The sequence below is a fragment of the Cygnus olor genome, chromosome 6 (genome assembly GCF_009769625.2).
Source record: "Cygnus olor isolate bCygOlo1 chromosome 6, bCygOlo1.pri.v2, whole genome shotgun sequence".
Classification (NCBI taxonomy): domain Eukaryota; kingdom Metazoa; phylum Chordata; class Aves; order Anseriformes; family Anatidae; genus Cygnus; species Cygnus olor.
The window spans coordinates 32,660,444-32,675,535 of record NC_049174.1 but is presented as its reverse complement, the minus strand read 5'-3'; the positions used below and the strand labels follow the sequence as shown (position 1 = coordinate 32,675,535).

The 15,092-nt window shown below is 38.1% G+C and overlaps 1 protein-coding gene across 15 annotated transcripts in view; it reads left to right on the top strand.

Annotated features, from left to right (window-relative positions):
- Window positions 1-15,092, top strand: part of NCKAP5 (NCK associated protein 5) — a 436,628-nt gene that overhangs the window by 372,669 nt on the left and 48,867 nt on the right. For 13 of the 15 annotated variants that reach the window (XM_040560984.1, XM_040560986.1, XM_040560985.1 and 10 more), the window contains 4 exons: window positions 707-898; window positions 1,377-5,209; window positions 5,892-6,069; window positions 10,344-10,422. In XM_040560984.1, the coding sequence (XP_040416918.1) occupies window positions 707-898; window positions 1,377-5,209; window positions 5,892-6,069; window positions 10,344-10,422 (4,282 nt within the window). The remainder of the gene's footprint in view (window positions 1-706; window positions 899-1,376; window positions 5,210-5,891; window positions 6,070-10,343; window positions 10,423-15,092) is intronic. The other 2 variants (XM_040560988.1, XM_040560998.1) reach the window with 2 other exon arrangements.

Below are 15,092 nucleotides of genomic sequence, written 5' to 3'. Positions count from 1 at the left end.
TTACCTAAAGTGCTATCTGCTCTTCATTACTCTCTTCCTCAAAGCTGGCACTTAGTCACAGTCAGCTGAAATTGCATTTGGAGAGGGGCGATAACTACACAAGTACTAAAGGCAGCCATAAAGTGTCAATAAATTGCATAAGCAAGAGGCTTCAGCTGTCTGCAAGTGACACAAAGATGGATTGTCCTACGTCAGAGAGTTTCTTAGACAAAGCTTTGAACTAGATAGGAAACCAAAATTAGACTGTAATGGAGAGATTCCATTCTCAGTGGACATTCTGCTTGGGATACTAAATTAATTTACCTTGTCTAGGGTGTACAGCCTCATCTGTTACATTCCAGGGCTATAATACGGTTGTCAAGATGTACTTGTATTCTTATAACTTTGTTTTCTGTATCTTACTGGAGCATGCTGCTTATGTACAAAGCATAATTCAAGTAGACTCAGAATAATCTTTAGCAAAAGAAGAGCACAATACTTGTTCAAGAATAAAGAAAAAAACATGGAGGATTGTGGCTTTTTCCCCTGACAAATGAAAATATTAGCAATTTTTAACTTAGTTCTCTGTATGAAAATCACCAGACGCTAATGGCATAATAGGAAGGTGTAAGTAGCTTACTTGCTTTTCTTTGTCCTTCTTAATCAGGGGGAAATTAAATGATCTTTTTCCAGCCATAAGATATTTCTATTTCTTCTCGTGTTTTAGGAATGCCAGCAGAATGTGAAATCCAGTATACCTGTCTTGAAATGCCAGAGTCAATTAAATACGACAGGTCCTAGCCACCTATATCCCCGGAGCAGCTGCAGTAGCAGTGAACTCTCCCTCTCAAGTGCTTGCAGTGAATATTCCAGTGGTTCCTCCTACACTTGGAATGATGGGAAGACATGCAGCAAAAGGGTGAATGAAATTAATTTGCTTCATTTGTTAGCTTAAGCTGACTTTCAGATTATTATTTTTTTTCATTTTCTTCCTTCTTTTGTATTTAAAACAGTTGTCACTAAACTCAGGAGTTCTCTCCCTGCCGTTTCCCTCCCTCTCACTCTCCTTCATTTATTTTTTTTAACAATTCCTTTATCACTCCAATTTGCTCACAGTTTCCTCATTTATTCTGACATTTATTCTGTCTTTTCACAATCCAAATTGTTCTTCTCCTTCTTTATCTTAATCCTTCCATTCATATTGTTCTTCCTACAGGTTTTAAATCCACTGCAGCTTTCACATCAGTATGAAATCCTGTATTAAAAAAGAACATTGCTATTAATAGCAATGGATGAAACGTAATGCCCTATGCACTCCTAAATCTCTTTAATAAAACAGTAACGTTTTTATTAACGGCACTTGTGAGTAATATGTGAGTTCTATTTTGTTTTGACAGTCATCCGTGAGCTGGGATAAAAGAATAAGCATTGGTTCTTCACTCCCAAGCAACCTCTCAAGTCCTGCAGATGATCTACCTCCAACTCGTATCAAGGAAAACCATATCCTAGAAGGGTTGAAGAAATTACAGAAGCAAAAAATATTACTTGAATCACCTTCAGTAATATCAAAATGGGGTTACAAAGACTGCATGAACTCCAATGAAGGAATATATTCCCCTGGTGTTAAATGTGGCAGCCATAATGAACAGGCTCATTGTAAGCCAATGGAGATGGGAAGTATTTGCATTGAACATAACAAAACTTTCTCTTACGATTCAGATTCACATGATGATGCAGATGATGATTCTTCATCCTTATTATTGCTGCAGGAAGTACCAAGCAAAGACTGCAGGATCTATTGTAACAAATTAACTCATAGTGTTTCTGACAGTCTCTTTGACTGGGACCCTAATAAGAAACATTTGCCAGAAAGAAGTTCATATTTTAATTCAAAGGAAAGACCTGAAAAATTAACTAGTTTTGTCAGTGGATTTCAGGCAGAAGTAAAACTGTGCACCAGAGCAAAGCTGCCTGAGTTACAGTTAGATCAAAGCCATGCTAATACGGGCTGGAAGGACCTTAATTTTCAGCTTTCAGATACTGATGACAATGAAGTCTTGGATGAATTGCGTATAGAAAGCAGTGATGAGAAGAGTCCATCAGATCTATTATCAAGTCCTTTTTCTGAGAAGTACACAAAGAACTCTGACGTGCTCGTAGTCACAGAGAATTCTCAGTTTACTGACAAAGAGGAAAAACAGATATCTGCTCAGTTAGATATTAGGCCAAAGACATGTAATTTCATTAAACAACAAAAGGTCGTAAAAAAGACCTCTTCTGAAGAGTGCATTACCGTAATATTTGATGCCGAGGATGGTGAGCCTATTGAATTCAGCTCTCATCAAACTGGAGTTGTCACTGTAACAAGAAATGAAATTTCAATCAACCAGCCACAAACTAGGTCCAGTGCTGAATATACTGAACTTATACCTCAGGGAATAACTAATTTGCAGACAGGACGCAATGCTAGAAACTACACCGCTTTAGAAGGATCTGAAGATAAAACCAAGAACACTTTTGAAGATAATACAGGTAATAAAAATACGGTTGTCCCCCTGACCTGCAGTGAAGCTTCACACTGTGGAAGAGTAATATTGCAAAATGCTCAACGACAAAAAATAGTGAAGCCAGTGAATGATGTATCATACAAGGCCAATTCAAGCTTCACTGTTCACACAGGAATCAATCAAAAGCCAAACTTGACTAAAATACCCAGCAGAGGGAAATTTTCTCCACAAAAAACTATGATAATAGAGAGCCAGGAGACACCTGTAGCTACATCAGTGAGCCATGCAACCCTTGAAAAATCACCTGCTCTGCCACCTGTAAAGCTTTCCAGATTCAAAAAGGCCCAAAGTCCACCTCATAATTTTGACTCAAAAATCGACTTCCAGGTTCCAAAGGCCCCTGCCCACCTCCTGCCCAGCTCAAAGCGTCCAGGCAGGGGCAATGGGACAAAGTATCCAAAGAGTCAGAGCCCAGCATCACCACTGTTGCCTCAGCACCTTATAGAGCCCAGTGACTACAGAGAACCTCCAACCAGAGACTTTCATTGCGATTTAGCAACTGTAGAAGCCCAATCGCCATCCCCACCCCTTCCTCCAGGCAGGTCAACATCCCTGTTGATTCGGCCTGAGTATGCTCATTCATCACCTGTAGCTGTAAAGTTAGGAGGAACTGGTCCCAGTGAAACAGCAAAAAATATACTGAAATCATCACCATTAAAAGGAGCTGTGAACTCCGGCTTTCATAATCAATCTAGTCATGAACTGCAAGCAAAAGCTGTATCTTCTGGGGCCAAAATTGAGTTATCTTACCTTCAGGAAAATGCAGAAGCAATTATGCAAAATAAATGTGTATCTCAGCAACCCCATAGTGCATGCCAAGGACTTTCCAAAGTTTTCACAAAGCAAGTCTGCCCAAAAAACCCTAATCAGCCAGGTCTCCACAGGAATCGTGAGCTCCTGAACACAAATTTTCAAACAGACAGGTCCTTTCCCCTGGGCTGTCCGTCATTGGAAACAACTTCTTCACAAGAAGCATATTCCAGCAAAAAAGATATTTCCAGTGACAGTGGGGTTGATCAGCCTCAAATGAAGCCAAACATTCTCCCCGCAACTCCTCAATGTCATGCCACAAGCACAGGTGAGCCCTTACTATCTCAGGTAAACAATTCCCCATTGTCATCCTTTCATGGTAGTGACACTGCAAATGCTACGCAAAACTCTAATGAGAAAGGAATGAAAACCCGTCTCCCTGTAGGACTGAAATTATTTGTCAAATCTCCTCAACTTCTCCGAAAGAGCTCTACTGTCCCAGGGAACCAGGAAAAAGACAGTATAAATGCAGCTTCCAAAAGCAATGTGAGTTCCAGTAAGTACAAGCAAAATGAATGTCTAACCACCAGAGGTGCAATGGATGCTGAATTAAAAGACTCCAAGTCTGATACCGATATAAAAGATAATTTTACTGTGGGACTTAGTATGGATACAGCATCACCTCAGCCACATGAAAACTGCAGCTTGGTGGTAGACAGAGTAGATGGGTTAGAAAGCAAATTAGCTAAGAGATCTGCTTCTTCTAGCAACAAGTCACACTTGAAACCAGCTCTGGGCATGAATGGAGCGAAAGCTCGTAGTCAGAGTTTTAGCATTCATACAGGGGAAAAGCCATCTGCTCTTGTTACAGAAGGTCTTGGAAAAGTACGGACTCAGATTATTACAAATACTTCTGACAGAGGAAATTCTCTAACAAGGCAGAACTCAGCCATGGAAGGACTTCAAATCAAGGCCATTCCTGGGTCAGCAGTGACACAAGAGACTCCTTCAAATGCTTCAAAAACCACAGAAAATTCATACTCTAGACAAGGTTCTCTTGGAAATAAGAGTAATTGCAATAGCCAGCATGGAAGCCCAAGCAAACTGCCATTCAGATCATCTCCAAAAGTGGACTTGTTTCACAGCACTTCAAAATATGATGGAAACAAAGCATTTTCTCAAAAAGATACACACAGTCCATCTGTCCAGAGTGAGAAAAACAGTGAAAATTTAAAACATGAAGCTCTAAATAAAAAAAGCATTTTGTCTGCAGAATTGGAGTTAGAAGCATCAGCTACTGCATCTTCCAAACAGATTTCATCATTTCAAAGCTTGGATGGAATGAAGTGTCCTCATAAACTGGAAGCAACAAAATCACAAAGACACCAGATGTCTTTAAAGTTAGCAGAAGCCTCTGAGGTTACTGATGTTTTTAGCTCACCTGCTCTACAACCTACAATAGAGGAGAAGGTCATGTTATGCATCCAAGAAAATGTCCAGAAGGGTCAGGAACAAAACAAATCTCCCACTGTGGAGACTAAACAAAAGACTGGGCCCTCTATAGCTAATTGGTTTGGCTTTCGAAAGAGTAAGCTCCCAGCACTGAGTAGCAGGAAACCTGATGTTCCTAAAACAAAGGTAGAAAAAAAAGAAGCAAAAGTTTCAGGATTTGGAATTAAGCAGGCAAAATTAGAGAGAAGAAAGGAAAAAAAGCAAACTGAACAACACTGTGAAATGGAAAATGAAATTAACAGGAAACCAGGCAACAGTGACATTTTAGGTGATACTATGGAGAGTAAAATTTTGAAACCATCACAAAACACGTCCTGCCAGATTGGGTGTGAACAAGTCAGAGGTTCCACCTCAGCAGCATACTCACCAAAAGACAGTTTTATGAAAGAGCTTTTAAACAGGTATGGGATGTTTTGTTGTGCACTGTAACTTTGCTGGCATCCTCAGATGCTAAGTTCAATGTATGTTCCTCTTAGACTAAGAATGCATGGGAGCAATCAGTTTGTAAACCATCAGGACTTTTGTCTTTAAAGGAAAAAAGCATTAATAATGAGATGATAATTCTGTTGATTTTTTTTTTGTTAACCAAACCAATGGTCTTTGAAATTAAAGAATGGGAAGTTACATCCAAGTTGATAGAAATAAAAAATGATTCCAGAAATCAAGAATGTAGGCAGTCGATGTGTAAATATAGAGGATACTTAGGTACGTGTGTTAATGTGTTCCATTTCCATGTATTCTAACCAGTAAACATGTTTGGAAAGTAGTCAGAATTAGTTACATTTCTAGCTACCATAACCTTTGGTCACAGAAGAACTTAGCAATTGCTATACTGTGTTTTCACGTTTGCCCCACAGCAGTCACAAATATAAAATAAATCATTACATGTGAAAGACTAAATTGATATACTACCTGAAATTGCAAGTGACAGATTTGATCAAGGCTAGTTAGAAACATTTATCACTCAAAGGTCTAGAGACAGAAAGATATGGAGAGGTTACTTTAAACATTAAAGGAATGGAAAAGTAGAGTGATTGAAGAAGGGCAATGTAATTTATCAGAGGAATCACTCTCTACCTGCAGAGTTGATAAGAAAGCAGCTCAGCAGACAGAAAGTGGATCAAATAATGTTTCCTACAGGAGTGTGTCGAAGGGCAGCTCCCAGGGCTCCTCTCTTCACAGCAACTCTATCAGCTCTCAAGGAAACCACAAGAAAAACAGCAACACAAAAGCTGATATGGAAATGCAGAATCAGACCCTGGTAAGTGCTTTAGAACATGAAAACGTTATTACCTTCTTTTTAACTTCTGGATGTGTTCCTTATTGCCAGTACAGACAAACAGGATAATAACTGTTTATATATGATTTTGTGCAGCGAGAGAATTATGAATTAATACAGAAGTTGGCAGCTTGACTATAGGCCAGATTATACAGCTAGTCATGAAGGTCCTACTGCTTCTGCTGGCAATTCAATTTCAGTGGAGATATATGCACAGCGATGTTATAATCATACTGCAGTACAGTGTAATAATAGGACCATTTTCTTTTTTTCCATTTTTTCCCCTTTCCCTGAAAATTGCATGCCTGCCAGTGTTGAACATTACTCTGAATGTTATAGAAAACATTAAGCCCAAAAAGTGCAATGCTGGTGGGGAAAAGGCAAAGCATTTGACCACATTTGGGAATATTTGTCACTTAAGAGGGAGTCTTTCAAAAGCAAAAGCATATATTTCACCCATGACTGTACCACAGAAAATCTCCCTGTTAATCCTTGTAGTAAGTTTTACATTTTAATAAAGTACTAACTATACACGATTCTTTAATTTACCTAGCAAATAGCAATGTTGTGATTTAGAAGAAAAATAATTTTATTTTCTGTTAGCTGCTAGATTCTGATTCTTTAAAGGTTATGTGAGTGGCTAACTTTTCTTTACCTTGAATAGTGTAAGCACAGCCTAGGATTGTAGCCTAAAGTGAAACTGAATGGGTGCCCTTCCTTGTGAAGCTTTTAATAATTAACCTTGGAATTTAGTGAGTAATTTCTTGCTCAGAAAGGGCCTTTCCCATGATGTTTTAAAGTCCAAGCACAATGAGAATAGAGATACTTTAACTTGATCTTATGTAATTGAACTTCATAAGCATTCTTTTCTCATTCTTTGTAGCTGTCTTGACCATATTATTATGATTGTTATTAAAAATAATAACTATTTTCACAAAATAGTCTGAAAACTTATGCCAAATATATATACTGAACATGAAGCTACTACTTCTGTTGTTCTGATAAAACTGAATTATTGAAGTACAGCACACGCAACTATTTCATTTTAGAGAATTTGAAATACATTTTGTGGGGGGATGTGTTTCAAGGTTAAAACATTTCAAAAAGCTTCATAATGGGAACTGGAGAAACTCTTTGTTGTTGTTTCAGATGGTTAAGGTTGAAGTATGAACACACATGGTTTCAACTTCAGGCAAAAGATTTTTTTACTTCAGTGCAAATGTCTTTCCTAAGAATATACACAAGGTCATTTTTTAAAACTTAAAGGGAATATGCGCAGAATGCGTGTGTTGGAAAACTTTTTTCTCCTGACTATTGTGGTATCATCTCTTCTTTGAAAATGTAGATGTCTCCTGCATTATAAAACCACAAATTATAAGCGTATCTAAGGCTGTCCTTGTAGTGTCACAGAAAGGAAAGAGAGAGAATGAAAGTCTGGAAATGTGCAATATGCAGGAAATTCAATCCAACTGATCTAGAACTTTGATAGCAAAGCAGAGCCCCTTATCAGAGCCACTCAGTTTAACTATGCCCCATTTAATATGGTCCTGACAGCTTAGGGTATATCTTCACTGTACAGAAGTACAAAAAACTCTGCACATCGCTTCTACAATTTCTTTCTAACTTATTATTTGCTAATGCTGTAATAATTTGCTGTGCTTTTTGTCTGTCACTTTGTGAAGTCTTTCTAAATGCAGCAATAATAGTCGTTTAGGACTTTAAGTATATCTTCAGGAAACACACTTCAATTTATTAAGGAACTACAAGATGGCCCTTAATATATATAAATAATGGAGGAATCCTAATTATTCTGTTTAGCTTTTAAGGACACATTAGTCACAGAGAAAAGGCATTACCTATCCTATACTATGCACTCTTTTGTTCTCTGAGAATCAAAGTATTTTTAATATTGTTTTGGGAGATTGAGTTGCATTATATGCTTCATCTCTGTGAGTTTCATGTTTTGTTTTTGCGGCATTCAATTCCCGAATGAAATATCTAGTGCTAAAAGGCTGAAGACATCTCGAATAAAGAGAATAAAAACATGCTTGCAGTTGTTAATGCTTACTTCTGAAAGAAATATACCATAAGACTCCAAAGTATGTGAGATTTCATCTTGTCCTCCAAACTTGCACAAGAAAAACAATAGAAAGTCTGTAAATTCAAAGTTCATGCATCTTATTACTATCATTTTCAGTTATTTTTTGGTGTCAGCTTCCTTTGAAGCAGATTGCAAAGGACTGGGAGATAGCTGAGACTGAAAACAGTCGCGTGTGGTAGAACGGCCTATTGTGCATTTTTTTGCTTGTATGAAGACAAAATGAATACTTTTGGAGAAAACAGCATAAATCTTTTGCAAAGCCCTAAACTAAGAGCATTTTTTTTCTTCTTTGAACAACGCAAAGTGCATTCAGTGATACAGGTACAGTGCAGAAACTGCATATCATATATACCTCTTATTTAAGTCTAACCATAACATTTGTAATATTAATTTTATAGAAAGTTTTTCCTTTAAAGCCCATTTAATTTTTGACAATTAAATTTCTTCTCTTATGATGTGCCAGGAAAAGACTTAGGGCACTATTATGCCATAACATATGCACCAATTACATCTGATTTCTGTTCATACAAAGAACACGATTGCTTGACTGCCACTGAATTTATGGAAAAAGCAATGTTCCACCAATGGCAGCCTTGTGCATTCACCTTCAAAGGGATATGCTTCCCGTTAGTGTTCATCAGAAAAGCACTTTGCTCTAAAGGCCAGCCAACAGAAATACATAATCCTTTAGCCTACACCAAGGATATTCCATGTTCCTGAATACTTTTTCATGTCCTTGGCTGAACCTTAAGGTGAGATACCATCATTTTTGTGCTGCACTGCTTCATTTCACCCTTGTGATTTTATTACAGCCCTGTGTAATTTAGAAAAGCCATGAGCTTTACTTTGTGAGGTGGAAGTGTGGCACCAAAATCAAGACACCAGTTTTGTATAGCACTGTCAGTCTGTAGTCTGAGTGTTTGGGGAACACCCAAGATCTATCCTAATATTGAGAGCTGTCCCAGCACTAGCAAGCCACAGACTGCCATACAGTCCACACGCGTGAGAGATGGTTTTACCTGTATTTTGATGCCAAATAGTTATGTACCCTCCTCTTCATTTTCCATAGCCTGAAGAGCCTCATTTCAGAAGAAAAAAAAAAAGTAATTAAATACCTGGGATTAAGAGATTATAAATGCACTTTTATAAATATAGAGAGTAAATCTTTCATGTTTTACTTAGGCTAGTCACAAGAGATCAATAGGGCTACTACTTTAAGCCAGACAAGCAAAATACATACAATGATCAAAGATATGTCATGCAAATAATGATAAATTCTGCTGTTTTAGATTACAGAACATATCTAATGTTTCTGTAATGCGCTATAAGTGGTTTAAATGGCAGATAGTGATTAGCAAACTATTTAAGATCTGTGAGATACTGACAGTAATTTTTTCTGCAGGGCTGGCTTTCTTCTCAGCACTCTACAAGTATCTTCATTCCTGTTTGATTTATATACCATAGCAGAAAAATATGTCCCTGGAATCTGAATTATGGCCACTCATGACATGTAATTGAGGGGGTTTTCACTGTATTGTAGGAAGATACTGACCTTACTTAAACGCTTTGGAAATACTCATGCAGAAGAACAGGGCAATCTAGGGGATCTGAATAACACATACTTAGAACAGGTTTAAAGAGCTCAATGTAAGAGCTCTTAGTGCATTCATAAATTTAGATTTTCTCTCTGTTTAGCTAATAAAATGCTTTTAAAGAGATGCAGAAACAAAAATGCCAAAGTTAAGTGCTTGGAAACTGGATTAAGTAACATATCATCTATTAAGTTCACTTTTTTTTTTCTTTTTAGTATAGAAACTGAAACATGGTATTTCTAGAGAAAAACGAGTATGTCAGCAGTCCCGAGTGTAATTCTTGATTCTTAGTTTTCTAAAATGAATAAAAATATTTTTTCTTTAGAGGAATTGCATTTTCCAAGGGTATTTTTTGACTACTGCATATTGTGACTTTTAATGAAGTTAAAGTTGTTGTCCTGTGATATCATGAATAGAATGGGATAGGCTATATACTTCCACTCTTAGCTGCCCTGTAACTTTACTCTGGTTTACTTCTGAAAAGATATTCTGTAGTTATCATAAAGCAACATAAGCAGAGTCACAGATGTTCCTCACTTTTGTCATTGTTGTACTATGTACAGGCTAAAGTAGTGACAGAAAACCTGCAAGAAGAAGAGGAGGACACCATGACAAGGACTACATGTCAGAGTCATGTGATAGGTACAAATATTATGTTTTACACTGGATTTTATTGCTGTCTCCGTTCATGGAAGAAAACATGTTTAATTCTCATTACTTTATTTGTTTGCCCACCTAATGTCAGTTTTAGCATTCATTTAGCTCTGTGTTCACCACCAGTCAGATTTCACCAACTATATAAAAGATCAGTACATACATTACTGATTGTGGATCAAAGCAGTGTTTGATAGAAGAGCTTTGGAATCTGACTATGAAATACCATTTCAGTCTCCAAAACATGGGGGCTACATATGGTGGCCTAACTCAAGGGATGTTGTGCATGATACTTTCTGTGGAAATAATACTGATTTTTGACTCTGCAGTCTATCCTTGAGTCTGTAAAATTCAGAGTAAAATTCCAAATAGCAGAATAACTGTGATAAACTATCCCAGAGTGTGTAGCAAACCAGGTGTCTGTTCAGAAAACATTGAAGTTGTAATTGCAAATATAGCTGCCTTTGCTATACACTTTTCAGGAGAGTGGCACCATCAGCCCTTCTTGATTGGCAGGTACTAATCTTTAACTGAAGATGAACTTTCAATACTTTTTATAAAATATCTAACAGACAATGGAGGATGAAACAGAAGTTTGTTTGAGATCTATAATAGAGCAACGTGTCACCAATATAAGAAACTGATTCTGAATTAAAAAAAAAAATCTTTAGCAACTTCCCTTTTCAGGCATAGTCTGCAGCAGTAGTTAAAATCTGATTCTGTGTTTACAGGACACTGTCAGTAACTCTTTCATTTCACTAATGCACTCAGTTCAGAAAGTGGGGCTGAACCAGAGGTATCATGTTGAAACACATTTCTCTTCAGGATAATGTTTGCGTGCCTATATTGACTTGTCCTACGTTTTCAGTCCTAATATCAAGTAAAAGAACTCTGTCTTCCTTGCAGCAGAGATCCCTAAATTCTTCAGTCTCTAGCAACCCATCCAAAACTTGGCTCTGTTACAGTAACTAAATAACAGGAACTTTGAACAATGCACTGTAAGACTATGATGGGGCTCTGCAGCTGGATAGGTGCAAGCCCTGAAAAGTGAAATACTTGCTGCTCACTCTAAGAATAAAGGCCTTTCTTTCTATTACTAGAAATTGCCCAAAAGAGAATAACTCACTTAAGATTGTTCAGAATTATTTTGCCCTCACCCCCAACCCCAAAGTTCTGAAAGCTTTTACTTTGAATTGATGTGAAATATTCGGGTTTATTTATTTTTTTAATCCAGTTACTGAAGAAGAAGAAACAGCTATTGGTAAAGTGTTGTCCTGAAAAGACTGCAGTGCTTCCTTGGTGTTCATCAGTGTAATTGGTGGTTGTGGCTGACACCTAATCACTATGTATTTTCATATATTACTGTGTCAGCGGGTCCTGTAATAAATATGTCATGGTGGGAGGGGTTGAGGATGCTAATATTCTACTCCTCCCACGTACACCAAGTCTGAGTCTCTGACAGGACAGAGTAGTTGTGGAGTAGGGTGGCTGGCGCACCCGAAAGCCAGACTTCTGTTGTGCCTTAAGTTCATGAGGCCCTCAGTTAGCTGGGAGACGTCGTCAATGTGGATCTAACTCTCCTGTGCACCAAAGCCCCTTTTCTCAACAAAAAGCTCCTTTTCTTTGCCATTTTGCAGGGCTGATCACATGGATGGAGTGACAGGTAGGTCTGTGGCCCAGGTCTGCAGAAGTCCACCATATGTGGCACTGCAGAGTAGCCAGGCAGTGCTGTTCTTGGGAAACTCGTATAGCTTGTACAAGAACTTTCCATCATCTGAATTATACTAATTACAAAAGACACGTCTTTACCCTAGACAGTTACATCTCTTTAAGGCTCAACACAGTATGGCAACTACCCCTGTTCTGCCTTTTTAAAGCGTCTAGAATAACTCAAGTATTTTGCTCTGAGGATCTAGTTGTTGATGTGAGGAAACTCCTTGATGATGAGAGACATGCAGTAGATAGTTTTGGCGTGGTAAAAATAATCGAAGTCTGAGCAAAGTTTTTGGCGCTAGCACACAGAGTCCTAATGCAGGATGTCCTAGTAATTACTTACTTCAGCAGGATGAGAACAAGGCTGGGAAATTGGAAGCGTGGATCTAAGTGAGCTTCCTGAATACTCCTAAATCAATATCTTGCTGTGTTTTACGCCCCTCTCATCAGGCTATGTTTTATACCACACTGGAATTTTTGCTTCTGTATGTCCACATTGCTCTTTGGTAGACAGCAAACTTTCCTAGCTCTGGTTCAGATTCTTTTACCAAATTCCTTGCTAGATGTTCTTGGATTTTTCTGATACATACATTTTTCTGATACATACCACATTTTTCTGGTTTACATAGAACAAATGTGGTTTTTTTTGTTGTTGTTGTTTTGCTTGTTTGTTTGCTTGCTTGCTTGCTTTTTCTTTTCCAAACTGATCTCTGTGTAGCTTTGAGAAACTTTAGTTGGAATACCTCCCACGTCATCCTGGTATTCTTAGAACCATACGCAACTTGTGAAGATTATAAAGAACCTGTTGGTAAGGAGGATTACTTGAGATGTGATAGAGGCAAATTCAGCTTTCTTTGTTATGAACTAAGCTTCTGGTTGTCAGAAGCAGAGGAAGGATGGCTCTACAATGCTCCGCCTCACTGCCATCAAGCACACAATAGTGACCCAGGTCCTTGGTGTGATCAAAGAGGGCAGTTGCTCTGTCCCCTCAGCAGTTCCTGTCCTGGTGGAAGCTTCTGGTCTGTTATTTTCATGGAACAGTTTCACAGATTGCAGGGTTCTTGAAGAACAGGAACTTCTTTGAAATCTTGAAAATTTTGGTGGGTAGTAAATTAATTTTTTACTGGTCTCCATTCTTCACCACCATAAACAGTCATTTTTAGAAACAAAGTTCATCGTGGTTTTGTAGCTGTACTTTAAGGACTTCATTCTACTAGTTCTGAAATGTTAACAAAACAGAGCTGAATGTACAGAAGATGTAGAGAAGCTATGATTAAGTAGGAAAGATGTTCTTTACTGTGGTAAAGAAAATAATAGAAAAGATAAGCGTTGTTGTGGTTGTAAATTGCCAGTTGCTAGGTTTTTAATTTATTGCCATTTGGTGATCTGAACAAATTTAAGTACTTTGCTGATTCTTTGGTTTTGCTGCATTGAAAGAATTCAAGAAAGCATGGTAATACAAAATTACTTGTCTAGTGTACTTATATCTCAGGTACACATCATTTCCCTATGTAGCAGTCATTTATATTGTTGTATTGTGCTTAAGCACATATTTAAAACAGTTTTAATCTTTTTAAAAGATAACTGTGTTACACCCTGGATGTTTTTGCTGTGTTGTGGGTGAGGATGCCAAATGTGGCCCCAGCAGAGGTGCTACCTGTACTCTCTCTTCCCCCAAATAAGAAACCTGAAAATCCAGGAGTATTGCTTTCAGGTCCAGCTATCCTCAGAGCTCGTTCCTCATGCCCTTTGCAATGAAGTAGTTGGGTTTTAAAGGAGTGGTGAAGAGGGAAATGCTAAAGTACATAATAGCAGAAATGACATGATAAAAAGGTTGCCTTTCCCTTCATGTCATGAGAGACTCCCCAGCTCAGACAGGTGCAGTGGGGTCGCAAGACATTCTTATCAATAAATTCTTTTATTGAATACAATGTGTCAAGCTTCTGACAGTATTGCTCCCAAGTAAACATAAAAAAGCCTTCACTTTACAAAGGAAGAGAATTCTCTCAATAGAATAGAATATTCAGTGTTTGCTTCCTGTCTTGAATTTCCCCAATGTCACAATGGCCAAAAACATTACAAGACAGTTACAAATGACACCTTTACACATAGAGACAAATAAGTGGACATGTTGAGAAGAAAAAAAAGCATTTACAAAGTTTAATGTTCCTATTAGCAACCACTCCTGGAAAAGTGTGATTGTACTAATTATAATGTATTAAGAGTTTTCACTGATAAACAGGGAAAAGACGAAAATCCATGGCACAAGCAAACAAATGCTAGTTCCTGAAGAATTCATTCTTACAGACAACTTCACGTGAGAATACTGTGGTATACAGTAATAGTCATACCAAAGACAGAGTTTCTTTGATCATAATATTCATCTGTTACATCTAAAATACAGTCAACATAGAATCACAGAACGGGTTGGGTTGGAAGGGACCTTAAAGCCCATCCAGTTCCAACTCCCTGCCACGGGCAGGGACACCTCCCACCAGCCCAGGTTGCCCAAAGCCCCATCCAGCCTTGCCTTGAGCACCTCCAGGGATGGGGCATCCACAGCTTCTCTGGGCAACCTTTTCCCATGCCTCACCACCCTCAGAGTAAAGAATTTCTTCATTACATCTAATCTAAATCTCCCCTCTTTTAGTTTAAAATCATTTCCCATTGTCCTGTCACTGCACTCCCTAATAAAGAGTCCCTCTCCAGCTGTCTTGTAGGCCCTGGAACGTACTGGAAGTCTTCTGTAAGGTCTGAATGAAGGAGCAACAGTATTTTCAGTTACATATAAGGTCCCTACACAAATGGAAAGATTTCTGACCTTATCGTGTTTTTTTTAGAAATATATGTATATCTGTAATGAAGAGGTAAGTTAGTAGTAATTGACTGTATCATTCTTCAGTGTTCATGTAAACTATGCTGGTGCTGAAGGAGGAAAGACTGAG